The following is a 19533-nucleotide window of genomic DNA, read 5'->3' as shown; positions in this document are numbered from 1 at the left end:
GGTCGAAAATGGAACACATTGGGCAAAATATTTTTTATAATTATTCATATATTTCGTTGACTTATTCAGGCAACTTTAATTTGAATGAATAAAATAAATATTTATCTGTACCTTTATAGATATTTACCTGATTTGTACAATTATGAATCAATTAAACTACGAATTTATCGATTATGGCGATTTAAACTGTTCTCTTTAGAATTCGCTTCTGACAGTTGTAGCCAATAACATGGTGAAATTAATTATGTTTAGCATTAAAGCATTGGCAAGCATAAATTTACTTAATAGTTTTGGTCAGTTACAGAGCTGCGTAAATTTATTATTTTGGTTTTTATGATATATTAATGGTGTAGAATAGGACACTTATTTAAACGATTTTTTTTTTTAAAAGAAAACGACACTTTTTTGAAAACGACTCGTTTTATTTTCACAATTATACCTGTCATTCATAATCATAAAAATCATTGATGGCAGGCGATGATACTGCCACCGTGGTCAGAAAAGATAACTTTATGGCCCCATAACATTTTGTTTCTTTCTATACAGCCTATAAATTCCACCTATCTAACGACATAAGCGATACTTAGTACAAAAATTCAACCAAAAAACAATATTTCACACAATTTCAATCTTTATTACAATTACATAAGAGTAAAGCTGTGATTTTTTGACATTATTATATATTTGTGTCATAAATGATAGTACAAACACCACGGTAAACTAGTAGCATATCCAAAATATGCAATCAAAAAATAATTATCAATGCAATTCTGAACTTTACTGTAATGTTTATAAGGGTCACGTAAAGTAATTACTTGAAGTATTTTTATTGTGGTTAGCTTAAAGTTGGAAGCACCCCCCGCAGTGAAGGACCAAAGGCTATTAGAATTGTGGTGGCTATGATATGAACATTTTGATAAATAGAACTTACTCTTGAAGATAAATAATAAACATTACCAAAGTTTAGCCGTGCTGCTTGTGAAAATTTTCATATCTTTCTGAAGTAGAAATCAAATTTAAATTGATTTCTCCCCAGAATATATATTTTTTTAATGATAGACTCAGATGACAATTTAATTAATTTAGTTTATTTATTCGATTTTGTTTTGTGGGATGATAGCATGCTCTCCATTTAAATTTGCATACGCGTGGACGGTGAAACATATAGGATTAAGTTTTTCTTTTAATACCAAATTGTAAAAAAAATGTAAACTCATGTTTTTGCAAATGAATAATCTTTGTCTTTGTCTTTATGCAATATGGGCGCACTGTGGGAGATGGCGAATATTAGAGTACTTATCAGCACCAATTAATTACTTAATGGATTACCAATAGGTAATTAATTGGTGCTGATTAGTATGTATTAACATACTAGCTATATCCCGCGAATTTGGAGATAAACAAATATCCTTCTACCTATAAGTACAATAACTTTGACAAAATTTAATTATTAAAAATTAATTATTAACTTTACAGTAATCATGTAATCATGTATGAAGTACTGCTCGTTTGATTAAAAAAAAAAATCATGACCCGTGGACACCCTAACGTGCCACGCAGCGTTGCCGACGCTACCGTAAACCCCCTGCTAGTCCGAAACAATATTAAATCAAATATTTTAATACAGTAACGTGGTAGCGCGGAACGGAACGCAACCAAACTTGGTTGCTTTTTTTTAAGTGCCAGTTTAATTGGAGTGGACATTGGCTTCTGTACGTTAACGTTTGAGGCACGAAACTGATTTACATAGTAATATATTGACAAGTAAAATATCAGTACTTAACCGTTCTAACAGGGACTACAATGAAATAAAAAAAAAATAATGAGGTTTACACTAAAAATACAGAAGCAATGAACTAGCTGCAAATTCTAAATTTCTGTTCTCCATTACGTCAACTTACGTCAAAACCGATTTGACAACTTGATGAACACGTTCCCCGTTCGACATTTGAATTTGACGGATCAATGTGGGTGGTCCACAGACGTGCGTGTAATTTTTTTCTGTTGTTTTTATTTTTTAACCGCTGTGGCGATGACTAACTGGCTTTCAATAACTAGCCACCAACTAAGCGTGATAATCGGTGACGAAGTTTGGTTTATTTATTTTTTTTACTAGGCTGGTGTATCTCTAAAACTTTATTTATATTATTATGATGAATATTTATTGTGATGAAACATGTCTTATCTAATAATATTTTTTTAAAACTTTGGAAATTGATTCTATTGGTTGGACATGTTAATAGAACCTCTCGGAATATTATATTTTTAAAAATAATTATCTAGATTAATCTTAATAAAAAATATGAAAAAATTAAAGCTTTTTATTTTACATAATATTTATTTTTAATGTTCTCCATTTAGATGATAGTCCGAGCCATGGATTGTGACACAAAAAACTCAAAAACAGACTCACTTTGCCGCTCAAGAGCGAAACGATAAGCGCAAAATGACAGCTCAAAAACTGTTTCCCGCTCAAAGAACTGTCAAAGTGACATTGTGTGGTGTATGAGTGCGTTCGGAATGTACAATCATGGTGACACTGATGCCGTGTAGCTTCCTCGGAGGCACCTCCCCGAGATGCAGCTTGGACCACGCCGAGCCCAAGGTTTGACCTTATAACCTTAAAACTTATGACCTCAATCACAGTCAAACTAGTGAACAAATCCTAAGGCCGCATGCACATGTTAGCAAATCGACTAATATTGTTTTGTTTTTATGTGAAATAGTAGAGTTGGCTTTAGGATAAAGAAATATGTTAATGTCAAATATATCTGTCTACATTATTTGGTCAATGTGATTGAGGTCCAAATTAGAACTGTCAAATGCGCACAGATTAAAATTAGATAACCGCACGTTACGATTATTATAATGCATTCACTAACTGCTTGCGTTTGCACTTCACATGCTTTTGTGCATCTTTCTTTCTTACGTACTACTAATTATAAATTGATATGTGCCAGTGATAGACTGTCATGCTTAAGATAAAGTGCTATACTTATACTTCACATTTGGGAGTGATTTGGGAGGAAACAAGTCAATCTACACTCTATTAAAATTTTGTTGTTTAGTACTAGTAAATAAACACATAGGTACCAAATCAGTTTAATCTAGCATATTATAATGAAAATACTTGCAGTAGCGAAGTAGTTGAATATAAACAATTAAAACTACATGCAATATTCCAGACTTAATTATAAATTTTATAAGGTTCAATTTCACAAGAATTTAATGAACCCTTTCTAACCAAACACTAATTATGATGGCTCAATTGAAATTCCCAAGTGACCACCGTGCCTTCATAGTGAATTCACCAACGACCGACCGTTCCGGCTGAAAATTAACTCCGCGACGCTTATGATCGCCTGGTATCAGGTGGCTAACGACGCACTGTCCCGTAGGTAAACCAATGATACCACAGCTTATTACGAGTTTTTAACGGCCCCTAAAGATTAACGTATGAATGGGTAACAAGATCCAAAGCTATTCGACTTGACAAACATAAACAGTTTGTCCTTTTGTTTGTGGAACGATAAAATTTGGTGTTGGTTACCAAGGTAGCAGAGGTGTTGAGATTGGGAATCATAGGTTCAACGTACTTTTTCAGAAGGTAATTTTCTGTCAAGTATAGACTTTCAGCATAACCTAAAAGAAAATAAACAACTAAAAACAGACAATATGGAGCAAATTAACTAAATCTCTTTCTCTCAATCATTATAGCTTTAGAGATTAAATTCATATAACTGGCTTAAATATTATTATAACAAATGTCCCTCAGAAAGCCAATAATTTCTCCGAACAGCGACCATTTAGCGTTATAGACTAACAAAAGCAAAAGGCAGTATAAAATAAAGCCACCCAGAGTAACACCAATAAAACAAATTTGTCCAACTCGATTCGAGTACACGTAGCGATTTATCGAGCAAGATGTCTCTCTCGATACACCGGTAACCTTTTCGATACTATTTGTCCCGAAGTCGATTAATGTGCTAAAAGCACACATAAACATTTTTTCTATTCTTTTTTTTAAATTTTCACCTTTTGATTTTGGAATGATTTTTCTCAATTAATATAAATTTTTATTTTCTAGTAGGTAACTATATCAACATAAGTAGCTGTAACTTTTTTCATAACTACATTACTCTACACAGTGGTTTAAATTTGTAAAAAAAAATTTCTTTAATTACATCAATTTCAATTAATGCACAGATTTCATTGAATCTGTAAATTTCAAGGATAAGAGGAAAGCTTCGATTACCTTAGCACCACAATACATTATTATCTATAGTAATTTAGCTACAATTGGTTTACACTAGATATTATACTGACTTGGTAGTATTCGTCCTATGACCTAAATGATCCTAGATATTTTATATATAGAGTAGTAAGTAGTTAATTCGAAAGTAGTCAAGAATATTTTATTAGGTACATGTACGTTAAATATAATGAAAAGATACAGATACCTATTTCAATCAATAAAAATATTGTCATTAAAATAAATCACTATTAAAATTGACATTTCACACGATGCCTCGGAAAACATTAATATTAAGAATCTGTATTATCAACGATAACCGAACATATATATGGTGGCTAATAAATTTGAAAATTTATTCGTTGGGGACTGTGCGAGCGAGAGGGAAACACTTCCTCGTAAATATAAAGTGAGATAAAACAATAAACGAATTACGTTTAAATAAAGAAGCGTTTTGTCTTGATGCTTGTTTAGATTACAGGATGTTTCTTTTTTTTAATAATCGTATCGTTTTTTTATTGTCGTGATAGCATATCGATGTGTATTCGATATTAAGTCGTGATTTTTACTCACGGTGGAATGAATAAAGTTTATTGTGACTTGTTTATTACACTGTACCCATTGCAGATTTAGATCCGAGTTTTTCAAATTCGGGTTGGATTTGTAAAACTCGGACTTTGATAGACTAGAAACATAAAATAACATTTGTAGTTAAAAAACAATCAGGAGAATGAATAAACATGTTAATAATTTAATAAAGATCAGTTTAAATTAATAATAATAAAGACAGTTCTAAAAAATTAAAACTTCGACGAGCATATTAAGAAAGTGATTAAAACCACATTTAGTACTCAAAATTCCGTAACAAAATAATGCATTATATTATCGAATTAAAAAGATTTCCCATTGAGATAGCAAAAGGGACTTAATACGACGCTACACGCGAAATTAGATCCGACTTAGTCCAAAGCAGATGTAAATTTAAATAAAACATGCTGTATACGAGGACGAAGCGCGCAGGCGCGTTGTCGCCGCGTAAAACGTATAAATTAAAACGCTATCTCTGCATCGGCCGGCCTCACACCTCGCGAGGAATGTGCCTGTGATTTACTCCCTTTCTCACACAGAGCACCTCCTGGTGACGTCTGCTTGCCTGGTGGTTTGGGAGATGGAAAGACGTTACCTTTTTAAAAAATGTACGTTACTCTTACTGATTTTATTACTTTTTAGACAAAATAGATCCTATAAACATACGGATTAGCCAATGTGCTGTTGTAGATCTATGGTTGAGTGTCTCGCAACCACAGACAATATAGGTAACTCACAACCATAGGTCATGGGAGAGAGAAAAACTTTATTCGACAAAAATACGCATACAAATGAAATACATGCTGATTTTCAGCTGGCACCAAAATACAAAAAGAAAGAGAATCAGTGTTTCAGTTTTCAGTGTTGCCCAGTTTTCATTATTTAATTATCTGCCTAACTTGCCTTGCCTTGTACAGTCAACAGCTCATTAACCTACCCAAATTCATTGCAAACTCGCCTCTATTACCGCGACTTAGAAGTTCATGCAGGGTAACTTGATGTACTCTTGACTGTACCAACTTGAAATTACTTTCAGCTGTTTTCACTATTCAGTTAAACTTTGTTGAATCATGTAAGAATGATGATTCACGTAGTGATCATTCAGTCCAGTCATTATAACACCAAGAAGTAATCAATTGAACTAGCGACAAGAATCTCCGTCAAGTGTCCCACTGTTGGGCAAAGCCCTCCCTCCATCAGTCGAAAACTTTTGATCAGTAGCTGAGCATAATGAAAAGGTTGTTACAGTAATACATTCCATATTGAATACATAAAAACATATGAAGCGGTGGTAGTGTAATGGTTAAGACGTCCGCCTGTGGATCGAAAGGTCTCAGGTTCGTATCCTACTCGTACCATATGAGTTCGTATACCAATCTGATTCATATATAGTAGTTTTCATACTTTTCATTACCACTTGCTTCCGGTGAACAAAAACATCGTGAGGAAACCTGCACACTAGTTGACAGTTTAGGTTCCTAGTGTGTATGCGACTACCTGCCACTAGATAGAGGTAAGTCGTAAAAGTCATGTCAGATGCCTTTGGGCGACTTGAATGCAATCTGACACCAGTGTTAGCAATAACCCACTCGATATGATAATGAGTACCATACCGGTCATTTTAGTTTTATACGTAGCTATACTATATACCTGTTAATTATTAAAAGTAATTATTTTTCACTCGAGTATTAGTGTCACAAGAAGGCAGGAATGCAACCAACACTATAAAATTTGCTTTTTCTTGTTCTGTTTTCTTTTTGTTGACTATGAAATAAATATATAGTCCATTCAAAATTCGTGTAGTACATTAAATAATGTGGACAATTATATTTTCATTACAAATTCCAACCCTGTCGACATCAGCTCCGTATATCAAAGCCAGACATGATGGCGCCACTTCAGCTGTTAAATAAATTCGGCTCGATTTTATTAATGCTGCAGCATTATCTTGATCTCGTGGACATTTAGGACTTTTATTATTTATAACTCGCGTTTTATCTCCAATCTGACGTTAGAAAACTGTGGTTTTTGAGTTCGTAACGTGGATGGTAGTGGAATTTAAATTGGTCCTTATGGGCGTGTATGACCACGTTATTACACGTACGCTTGTGTGGAAAGTCCATAAATTTATTTCTTCTTGGTGGATCAATTTTCTTCTAAATGCACAGATTATATAGAAATTGTTCAGTGGTAAAAAGTAAAATGACTGGCTGATGACACACTGATCAGTTCAGAAAGTAGTTCGAAATTTGAACATATTCTGATTTCATTAATCTTAATCTTATTTTTATTTTCTCATCATCATAGCTCATAGCTTCTTTTACCTACACGCTCCACATGTTTTTATGATACTACATTTTCTACAATTTTATGATAAGTACCTATACAAAATTTCTAATAAGTTTTGTTTATTAGTATAGTCCTTATACTAACGAGAGAGACCTGGTGGTGCAGGTTCTTCTGACACCTAGCACGGACACCATTTCTCCACACTCATGTTTGTCTATTCAGCTTGTACTTTTGTAAAATTTGTATTTCTAAGATTGATGTTGTGGAGAAAAATAAAGAATTTTTATTATTATATTATTATTTTTTTTATTCCATTTTATTCTCGGGTTTTAACCCGGTAATTTTAACGATATATACGGGCCGAAGCCAAGTAAAAACCGTGAAATTTTATTAAGAGTTTGATAGTTCAGAGAGAACATGGTTTGTATGAGATGATGGTGACGGAAATGAAGGTTATTATTATCATTAAATTGAAATCTTGGATTACAGATTGAAATTTAAAAAAGAATTCATAAACTTGCATTAGGTATATAAGTAACGCATGTAAGGTCACATTTCATTTAGTAAAAAACAAAAAAAAAACTTATATCTGTGTTAGTATTGAGTGCTGCGCTTTTGTACGGTGTAAACTACAGTTACCTATTCATTCTAGATTAGCCATAGTCGCGGAGAAACATACTTATTTCACATATACTAATTTCCCCTTAAAATTTAACCTTCATTTCGGTAGTCGGTTAAAAAACGCTGCGCTACAAACACTGACAAATAGAAGCATTACAATACACCATTCTTCGTACACAATATGCTTCTTAGAAGTGAGATGTTTGGAAAAATGGCTGTGAATGATGGGTGAGTGTGTCACGGCTTGTTCTATGGAAAGTGACCAGGCGATCAGAAGTGTCGAAGAGTGTCCACAAAGTCAATTTTATTATAATGCATGCATATAGACCCCTCTCTGCTGAAAGGTCGTTCCGTTAATTATCCTTTCTTTATCAAGACATTTTAATAACATAGAAATTAGTACCTGTTTTTATTACTAACACACTGGGCAATGCCTGAAAATAATTAATTAATAATTTTATATTTAATGTCCCCTGCTGGGGCACAAGATTGGAGCATTGGCCATGATGAACCGCCAAGTTGGGCCTAATGCGGATTAATAAGTTTAAACGACAACAAGTACAGCCAGGCGCAACTATATGTTACAGGCGTATCTACATTGACGTGTATTATTTAGTTACAGCGGAACTGTACAAAATTATATGTTTCTTTTGTTACTTAACCGCCACTATCGCGTAATGTTATAATTTACCTACTGATCAATTCATAATATGCACTGCCTTTTCTTAAAATTTTTTAAAGTATTTTCATATTATCTATTTATATTTATATTGTTTTATTTACGAAGTCTTGTCGGCCCATCTAACTAAAATTAAAATTGGCAAAAAACTTTTGCCAATAAATAGTTTTTTTTTTTTCTGAACAGTACTACGTAGGTATATGAAAATGTCGTGGTCGATGCTTTATTTAAATTTCGATTTGTTTTGTTACAGGCGAAGCGTCCTAGGACTGATACAAATACTGATGTAGCTGACCGGTAAGATTCTTATGTATTTGCTTTTTTTTTCAGGAAATAGTTATTGTCTGTGTGACAGCTTTACACAGCATTTAATTACACGTGAATTACTCATAGGACATAAGTAATAATGTTTAAAGTTGAACTATATTATGTATGCAGTAGAGGTACTGAGGTATCTATGTTCTTTTCTTTCTATGAATGTTGATGACACATGTTGATGATTAAATAATACTTACTTACTTGATGACGAAAAAGAGCTGCTTGGCGCCAATTTGTCTAGATTCGACTTTTGAAAAACGGAAGTGGAATGGGAAACATAACAGTCAAAAACCGCGCACATTCCTTTCGAATGCGTTCCATTAATTTTAATTCAGACGCTAAACAGTTTAACCCTGCTAGCGCCGCACTATTAACATAAGCAATGTACTCAACGTTTCCACTCGTCTGATTTTAAATTGAAGTTTACATCAATATAGTCTAGTGCTTCTTCAGAACATAATAAAAAGGGCTCTTAATCCTGTGTAATCCTCATATTGTAGATACACAATTGCCGTGAAAAGGCCTACTTAATAAACGTCCCGCAACGCCCTCTGTCGACGGGTTCCCGATTATCACGCCGGGATCAAAGGAAGTGATTGTGGAGCACAATGGGTTTTATGTTACCGGGATTCAATTTCGAAGGATTTCGTATTGCCAAATTCCGATCGAATGATAAACTATTTATGCTCAGTCCATTATTGTTATGTCTTCACCTGTATTTTTTTATCGTCTTTTGATGATTTCGCTTATGTTTGTGGTTTTTGGGATTGTTGAGTACGTCGTACGTCATATTAATCGTAAAGACAAAACCATTTTAATTTATAGATACGTCAGCCTTATTTTATGAAGCGATGTTAAAATTTTAATAATTAATTCCAATCGAGCATATTTACAAGCATACAATAAAAACAATCAATAAATTAAATTATTTCCCACAAAACGTTTACATATTAAACAACATAGCAAGAATTCCATTCGCGAGACAGAAGATAAATGTTTCAAGCCACGAGGAGCATTCCAAAGGCCATTCCATATTAGTTGGGTTAATTAGTAGAGATGAAACGGATATCCGGTAACAATCCGGTATCCGGCCTATCCGGCGGCCTTAATGCTATCCGGCCGAATACCGGATAACTACTATTCGGCCGGATAGACATCCGGCCGAAATAAAAAAAGATCTGGATAAAAAAAAATTGTTTAGTAATTATTTACTTTATTTAGTAAGACTTAAGAAACATAATTAGGTATTGTTTAAAGTAGAAAATTAATTAATTAGTACTCATACTGTACTAAGGGCAAATTATGGTGAATAAAAACCAATTTTTCTGCATTGAGAGGCAGCAGGCGGTTTCGCTTCTTTTCATAAATAAGGCCAGCTTCAGAAAAAAGTCTTTCGCTATACACACTACTGCAAGGTGCTGAAAGATAGATTTTGGCAAACTTTGATAAATTTGGGTATTGTTTGGCTGCCCACCAAGAATAAGGGTCACGATTGCGATCAATTCGCACTGACTTGAGATAAAAATCCAGCTCACAGGTTATCGCGTTTCTTTCTTCGCGTTGAACCTGGCCAGTATTGTTTTCATTTGCTACCTCATCAAAACAATCCCAAAACGTGTCATGAGCTTTATGAATGAAAGAATTGCTAACTTCGCTCATCAACGAAAAGACCCGAATCAAACCGAGGCCACCCGATCGTTCGCGCGTCGCCTACGCCAAGTGTGTGTGCGCTGCACCAAACGGCTAAGTTCCGCCGGATATTCGGCGGCCAGATATCCGGCTATCCGGCCAGGTGGTAGGCCGAATATCCGGTATCCGGTATCCGGCCAAACTGCTATCCGTTACATCTCTATTAATTAGTAGTTAACACAATGTTTCAAACTCGTAGACTTACAAAAATAATGTTGTGCATTTTGACTGATATAAATCAATTTTTTGACGCGATTCCGTGCCACTACACGGTATGATTTTTTTAAAGTTTTGACAGGCAGGATCTGCGGTGTCGCGTTGCTGTGGTTAACGTTTTTAGTAGCAGTTTGAATTTGTTTTTTGTTATATCCTGTCAATTAATTCACTTTGCTGTTAAAACTTATATACTTAAAGTAAAACACTAAAATATAATAAAAAATGAATGGATTTCCTTCCTAAAAAGGCCTATTATACTCGAATCGAATAGTAGAACATACAAACAGCTTATATTTCACATTTTTACAATATACAATAATTATGAAATAAATCTTAGATATTTGATAACAAATAGATATTTCATTGATTTATTAAATAGGAGGTACATTATTTCCAATTATTTAGTAACGATGTCTGTTTAAAGTAATACCATGATTTAAAAGTGCCGTAAATATTTTATATTTAAATAAGTATTAACCGTTTTAACTTTGATATTAGTATCCGATTTACTATCTCTATAACTGTACTAGGTACCAGCTGAAACGTGATAATAGTTCTTTCCTTCTAATACATAATAACAAATGTCCGTTTTCTATTCAACATGTCCTATTTTTAACCCTACCATTTGTCATCCAGGACAAAAAAAACTCTTGTATCCCTTGCTGTCTCATCTACTGTTTTTTGTCACAATTTTGGCATACCACAAAAAACGTGCAATTAATAGAATCTGTACGCGCTCGGGACTTGACACGTGTAGGCCAAATGGCAGTCCTACTGGGCTTTGACTTCTTTCATTCACGATTTCACACTTCACATAAGTTGGTTTTGTTGTGATGAACGACATTAAAATGTATTAATTATTATTCGTTGTATATTGTCCTGTATTTTTTTGCACTCAAATAATAGTGAGTAGGCGTTACCTAAATGTTTGTCGCTTTTGCTCTATTTTACGTGTTGAAAGTTTATATAACATTGAAGTGACAAAATTGTATTATCTTTAAAAGGTTTTTTATAATAATGGTAAGAAACGACAATCCCAAAAATAAAATTGAATAATTCTGCTTAATCTCGGTTCACAGAGTAAACCAGTAAATTAAATTGTATGCACCCATCGTTTGGACGTGCACTAAATTCCTCAGAATCGAACACAAAACTATAAATGTGACAATCAAAGAAATCTTACCATATGGAGTGTCACTCAGATTAGACTTAATTAACTGCTTGAGTCTTTGAAGTCTTTTGTTTGAAAATTGGAGGCATTTTATTACAACTACTGAAAGTAAAAAGAGCAATGAAAAGCACTGGCCATTAAAAAAGCTTTCAATTAAAAGGATAGTGACAATGGTGCCAACATCAACCGAGAATTTAGCCGAAGAATGTTCTTTTTGATATACGATAGTGTTGTTTAGATGCTGCACAGAAGTGGCGGCAAAAAGCAAAGTGACACTTGAAAAAAGGCGCGAACTAATATAAACAACGGGTCTCTTTCTACATAAAGTCGGCAGTGTTTCATTTTGAACCTACTAACTTATATTTCAACATAATTATAATAATTCGAGTTAGTTTATTGACATCCGCTCGGATATTATTGCTATTGTCGCTCTTGTTTGAAAATATTCCGTTGTTTATTTCGCTATGTACTTAATAACGGTTGTTTTAAATATTAATGAAGTAGGTTATTGTACAAATAAAAAATATATAATAATTAATTTATAACCGACGCATTATATATTATGCTTTGGTTATTAATAATGCTTTTTAGATAGTAAAAATATGTATATTAATAAAGATCTTAAGTTGGCGATGTCGTCAAATGAATAATACAAATACATATATCTTATGATTTCGTTGTAAAAATTTAATACTAATAAAATAATTAAACAGGTGTCATGCTCAAATTTTGTCTTAGATAGCCATTTACATGTTATTTGGCTTAATCATTGGTCGTTATGTTAATTTTCTTACGCAAAATCATTTTAATATGAGGGAGTGCCAAGAGTACAAAACACGGTTTTTTTATTATTAAGTTATGATTCATATGATTAAGTCTGCTTCTGTAACGACATACATTCCGCCTAATAGTATATATCCAGTTTCAGAAAAAAGTACTTAAATAAACATTTGTAATATTTAAAAATTGTTAGTATTGGCAGGGTTAAAATTGGAACGCAACTTAAATTAGAATTACGTCAAGTAAATGTCGTCGTCTGTGACAGCGAGGGAATTGATTAAATGGCGCGAAAGCATCCATAAACGTTGATAACGAGCTAAATTAATCGGAACACGTGTAAACATTTTGTTAGATAAATCCTCCAACTGCACTGCACGAGGGGTCTGCTCTCGGGCATCTGTTATTTGATTTGGGTGATTTGTTTTAATGACTCTAATTTAGAATAAACAGCATGTGATTTCATATTTGAAAAACCAGCTTAATTGGTACAATGTGGTCTATCATTGAGATATGAATTGCGTTCGGTCTTAAAATTATTAGTTTAATCTAAAGCTCAAAATAGATGTTAAGGAATCGTTTTGTTTTAAAACCCTCTTTGATTGTTACCCGCTCTTTCTTCCTTCCGAAATTAAGACATTTGGTATTCATAAAAACGACTCGTCTCCCTAAACAAACGAAACGCTTTTAATGGATTTTTTATTTGATTGTTGTGTTAAACTGCTGGCATTCTGTTTACCCGTTTTAATGAGTATTTCCTTTAAGACAAATGGCCTTTTAAATTTGGTCCCATTACTTTCAGATTGTCAAGCGAAATCAACACAAGTCCTTGTGAATCGGAATCTACTTCAAACTCTCCACCATCTTTGTTACAAGATGCAACATTACCTGCTCTCCTAGTCTCTGGAACATCTACGATTTTCCAAAACACGTCAAGTACAGCAAATTCTTCGCTCAGTTTATCAGCTGTTGATAGTTTATGTCTGCCTGGTAATTCTGAGGTGGAAAGCTGTAGTCTGGCGAACGGATGCGCAACAAGCACGCCTTTGGGCGGTTTGGCCCTACCTCTGACGTCCACTAGTGGATTGTGTTCAACCTCCTCACCGTCTGCGGTCGCCTGGTTGATGAATGAGGATAGTGCGGGTAAGCATATTTTATGATTACTCGATCGTTTATGATCATAATCCGATACTCATTTTTGATGGATGTCAACAATGACATTTATCATGTGGCAAAAGTCTCCTTGCAAATTTCAAACCAACTCGCAATAGGTACCACAAAGCTACGAACAAATATGGTAAACCATGCCACCACTGTCAAATATTGATTTCTAAATGAAGTAGCAAGTAGTGTAGATGGTGTGTAAAATAATGTGCCTTAATTAATCTTAAATATGTATTATTTTGAGAATACTTTTAACAATAAAAAATGTATACCGACCTCAACGATTCCGACGCTCAACGGCTGACGAAGATGCTCAAATATGATAGAGATAGAGTAAAGAAAGATCAAATCAAATACATATGCTAACAGATACTTATTGTACTATAGTATCTTATCTTAAACGATCAGTTAGAATGTTGGCTTTTAAGATTAAGTTACTAGGTGGTGTTAAGAATGAAACTGCTTATTATTATTTGATGATATGACTGCATCCTTAGCCGTCGTCGTATGGACTGATTCAATCTGCAAGGCACGTATTAGTTTTAAGACTACTTATATCTTAATTACGTGTCTGTGAAACAAAAGTGATGGGCCACATTCATCTAAATTTTCTCAATTACCTAGAACAATAGAAAATGGTTGATCTTTTGCTGCCAGGTGAAGTCAAGAGCGAGGTGCGGAGCCCGGGGCTGTGCGAGGCGGACGTGGCGCTGTACGGCGACACTCTGCCATACGACCAGTCTACGCTGCCCTACCAATACTATAATAGGTAACATTTATTTTCAAAGTTGTTAAATCTCATGATTGGCCATTTAAGAAATGTCTGGAAGTTGTCAACATATATTTTTATTGTCCATATTAAAACGAAGGACACATACAAATATTTTTATATTTACCTGAAAGAAATTGTTGTTGACAGACATTTTAATATACACTGGCCTTCCTTATGGAGGATAAAATATGCAATATGTAGATAGATAGAGAAACAAAGTAATTTATGAAAGAATACTTCTTTTTAAATATATTTTTGATTGATTTGAATAGAAATCAAAATAGAAAAAAAGCAATTAATTAAATCTACAAAATAAGATATTATATTATACATATAATCATTAAATTCATGTAAGGAATGCACGTACTTATAAATCAATATAAATATTAGATTTAATAAATTGGCAAGTGATATATTATAATGTTTTATAAATTTGTAATATTGTACCTATACCTCTGCAAAAAAAATAATGTGTTAAACCGGTATTCACATGGCCGCAGCCGGACTGTCGATTTAACGACAAATTAATCAATCGTGAAATACCGTTTATAACCGGCATCTTTCACTTACAAAGTATCATCTTTCTGATACTAAGCTTCCTACGTAAAAAGCTCTACGCTATATTAAATCCCGATATTTAGTTTGCAATAATAATTTAATTATACACATATTAAATGAGTTTAACAACGTCATCAACGTAAAAATGAAAGAAAATATTATATAATCATTTAGTTAGTACTTTTGTTATTGTGGCAAACTGTAAAAGTGTAGGGTTTGTGTAGGGCTGCATCTTTCCTTCCACTTACTTAATAAAAATATGCCTGTGGCTTAATTCGGGGTCGTCGCACCTTGGGGATTTGGCGGAAGCCACAAAAGGCCGATCTCAAAATTAATAAGACCGCTTCCTTGACCGTCGTCGTACGGGCTGGTTCAATTTAATCAATCATTATTTGTCCTATATGTGTGCAGTTCACGTAATTAATATATCTCTTCATTACTAATCTATGAAATAAAAGTGATTGAGCACGTTACGGTGGCTTTGTAATTATATTCTAGGAGTATGAATTCTCATCCTCAATAATTTCCTTTAATTTGTTTAATAATTCAATTGTATCATTCATAAACACTTACTTATATTTTACTGGGTACACATTATCATAAAAAACAAATTGATGCGTGCTTGTTTTCTGTCATGTCTAGGTGCAAAGATAAATCTGTCTATACTTGAAGTACTGGAAGTCATCTGGAAGTATTAATATAACTATATTTGAAGATTCCGAAAATAAATTTATAAATTAGATCGCGTTAAGAGATGATTAGTATTGATGATTAAGTGCCTCGTTTTCGTTATCATATGCCGTCGACATGCAAAGAAGAAGAATCATATCTATGACCCGAAAACAGTAGGCGTTATAGTTAGGAAATTTAAAATTACATACGTTATTTATTATTTCAGTATGCAGCAATATGGTAGCAGCGGCGCAGCGTCATCATACGTCGGCTCCACGCTGTACAACCAACCGTACGCCGCGTATCCGGCGCCGCACAACACTAACAACAGGTATATATAATGTATATTTATTTTCTTGATTAGTATCTATCTATACTTCCATACATCTATACTATCCATATCCATAACCAATCTTGCATACTAAATTATAATGCGACAGTCTGTGTGGCTGTTACGCTTTCACGGCTAAACCGTTTGATTGACTTCAGGTCCTCGTGCAAAGCGGCGACGCCGACATATCTGAGTGCGTACGGTGTGAGTGGAGTGGGCGGCGTATCCAGCTCTGGGTTTGGAGCCCAGCCCTCCCCTTACGCGTATTCGTCCTATAATGGAGGGCTTGCGCAGAGTTTTCCTTCTGCTCAGCAGGTTTGTACTAAATCATTGTATAGTCACTCTCTCACTCACACTCGCTCTCACTCACTCAGTGCAAATATGAAGATTTGTCTTAATAAATCTATTAGATACTTCCATACTTTCCATATTAATTACTAACATTATAAATGCGTAATAATTATTGATCTGACTGTCTGTGTTTATTTTGATGGTGATGTGATGACTATTTAAACGTAATAAATAGTCCGGGCTCAAACATAGGCTACCGCTGGCAGAGCTGTGGGCGACAGCCACAGCTAATCAATAAAGCTAATAAATGAAGTAGCACGTATCAGTGGCGCTATCTATTGGCATATGAATAAAGATTCGATATTACTTATTTTTGAAAACAACATTTTATATTGTCTGCAGGATTACAGCAGTTATGCAGCCGGATACGCGGAACACAACATGTCTCAATACGGTGGTTATTATGCCGCACCTAGTTATTCCCCTTACGTGAGCTCGCCAAGCAGTAGTGGTAGCGTCGGACATACTTCCTATCATTTGGGTGGAACGTTATCAGGTACAGAATTTTTGATTAGGTTTTTTACACAAATGTTTATGTTTTGCCACAACAAGACTTTATTGTCAATCAGAGAGATTATTGCATTCAACGCGTGCGCAACCGTTGAAAATGTCAAATCTGTTGGTAGGAGGCCGACGATAGTACATACAGAAGTATATTAAATTTTACTTGCAAGATTTGTTTACAGACTATTAAACTAACATCGGGATAGGTGAAACTACAACTGTGATTATACAATTTTTAAAATTAAGAATTTGGTATTTAAATTAAATTCCAAAATGACGTACATACACGCGAGATATTAATTATTTTGGTGTTACTATAAAACACCAAAATAATCAATATCTCGCGTGTATGTACGTCATTCTATTATTATTTTTTTTATTAAATACGTATTAATAAATTTTGCTGAGCATACAAACAAACCTGATGACCGGATTTTAATGCAAATACAGCAAAATTTATAATACGCAGTTCGGGTTAACTGCGAAGAAACCTATTTTAATAAAATTGAACGCACTTAAAAGCAATGCTGCCAACCATATCATTTGACGTTTCACTTTGTCATCGGCGCGTCATTGTCAATTATTATTTACATTCTAATTTCTTCTGTTTACACGTATTTATGGAATTTTTCATATTTCATAGCTTTTCTTTTAAAATTTTCATAGCTTCAAATAGTGATTAAGTAATATAAAATTGCAATAATCTTTAAGCCGTAGCGAGATATATCGTGTAAACTTAGATAGTACATTTGTGATTCAACATGGATAAAGAGAACGAATATCATCCAAATAAACGCATGAGATTAGAAGAAAGTGACTCTGAGCGTCTATATGATGATAATTCAGACTACTGGCCTGACTCGGAGAGTGAAAGTGGTACAAAGTTTATATATATCACATACATAACTAATATACTATTCCTGACTTGACACAGTGTCTCAAATCAAACTTAAGTGAAGATTTCTTAAGCTTGGTCTTGGTATCATAAATATTGGTAACCAGACTGTATTGTTAAGAAACCTAATCAGCCTGTTTACAATAAAACTTTAATATGTTTGTTGTTTAATGTAAAATTGTTGTACAGATTCCCCTTCATCCATGCTGCCTTCTATAAATGACACAAGTCCACTTTCACCGATCAAGAGTGAAGTCCATGCTAGTCGGAGATGTAGAGAAAATTCTGGGTAAGTTTCATTTTTATTTCAATGCTGATTTCTATGACAAATGTAGACCTATTGTACCTAATAATGTCTCGTCTTAGTCTATCAAACATTGGAAATTAAAAAAAATCTTAAAGACAATTACATTTTGGTATAAATAGAAGTAGTTGAATTTTTTTTCAACTTTTGCCTAAATGGCTGGATTTGCAAATTTGAGAAGAACATGTTCAATTCATTTATTTGTTGTACAGTGAAAAGCACATGTTGAAAAGTTGTTACTTTTAAATGAACGAGTAACACTGAGCTAGAGCTCAGAAGCTTCTTAGAAAAACTAAGAAAATGAATGAGAGAAAATTTATCTAAATAAGACAGTAAATACTTAAATCTTCTTCTGTGAGAATCATCATCAGCCTACCCTTATCCCACTCTATATGGGAATACAATGCACTAATATATTATGCATATGAAACTTCCATGTCCTTGAGGTCAAAAGTAATGTATACCAATGAAAACATACAATACAATACAATACTTGTGTCAGCATCATTTAATCCATTATGCAATTTGTTGTCACTGTATTTTCATTTCACCCTTTAGTAGGACTAAGACAAAAAGAAGTTAATGATTTTATCATGTCTACAAAAAGGATTGAACTCATATGGGTCAAAATACTCTGCGGGTGTTGCTGCTATTGAATAAATTTCAATTAAAATGGCCTGAAATTTCCAAATCTATGTCAAGTATATTTAAATATGAGAGATATTTAAGTATAGTCTAGTCAGACCTTGTATTTAGTTTCATCCACAGCTACGACTTTTAGAAGTAGCATGTCACATGTGTAAGGTTCAAACAAATTTCTAACACCATGAGATCCATTTCACCGCCTACAGCCGTGCAGTAAAAAATAGAATTATTTTGCCTCTGTGAGTAACTCACAAGTTGTGGCCATGGCATGGCCATTGGCCATTGCAATTTGATGCATGCATAGATGCAAGATGTTTGCAAGCACGCCATGAAGATGTTACCATTTTTCTGAAAGCGCAAGACATTTAGGATCAAAATGGATGCTACAATGTATTTTTTTATTAAAACAATTTCCAGGGAAAGCACAGTGAGCCGGACGCGGGGCCGCGGTCGACGCAACACGTCGTCGTCGCCCGCGCAGCTGGCGGCCGAGCCCGCCACCGACCGCGTCTTCATCTGGGACCTCGACGAGACCATCATCATTTTCCACTCGCTGCTTACCGGGACATACGCTACTAAGTACAATAAGGTGACTTTTTTATGTGACCGATGATGCTTATTGTTTGTTGTTGCTTGCATTATTCATTAAAAAGTAAAATATAATAATACAAATATTTTATGCGAGCTCCATACTATTGCTAATCTCGGTCGGACAGATGCCGTTTATGGTAAACAGG

The 19533-nt window shown here is 34.1% G+C and overlaps 1 protein-coding gene across 5 annotated transcripts in view; it reads left to right on the top strand.

Annotated features, from left to right (window-relative positions):
- Positions 1–19533, top strand: part of eya (eyes absent) — a 37108-nt gene that overhangs the window by 13222 nt on the left and 4353 nt on the right. For 4 of the 5 annotated variants that reach the window (XM_053762168.1, XM_053762169.1, XM_064436710.1 and 1 more), the window contains 9 exons: positions 2362–2605; positions 8683–8726; positions 13403–13743; positions 14422–14533; positions 15993–16097; positions 16256–16412; positions 16791–16944; positions 18037–18136; positions 19214–19385. In XM_053762168.1, coding sequence (XP_053618143.1) covers positions 2531–2605; positions 8683–8726; positions 13403–13743; positions 14422–14533; positions 15993–16097; positions 16256–16412; positions 16791–16944; positions 18037–18136; positions 19214–19385 — 1260 coding nt within the window. In that variant the 5' untranslated portion in view covers positions 2362–2530. The remainder of the gene's footprint in view (positions 1–2361; positions 2606–8682; positions 8727–13402; positions 13744–14421; positions 14534–15992; positions 16098–16255; positions 16413–16790; positions 16945–18036; positions 18137–19213; positions 19386–19533) is intronic. The other variant, XM_053762171.1, reaches the window with a different exon arrangement.

Source organism: Plodia interpunctella, chromosome 22 (assembly GCF_027563975.2).
Source record: "Plodia interpunctella isolate USDA-ARS_2022_Savannah chromosome 22, ilPloInte3.2, whole genome shotgun sequence".
Classification (NCBI taxonomy): Eukaryota; Metazoa; Arthropoda; class Insecta; order Lepidoptera; family Pyralidae; genus Plodia; species Plodia interpunctella.
Note: the sequence above shows the minus strand (reverse complement) of the source record. Positions and strands in the feature narration are given on the sequence as shown.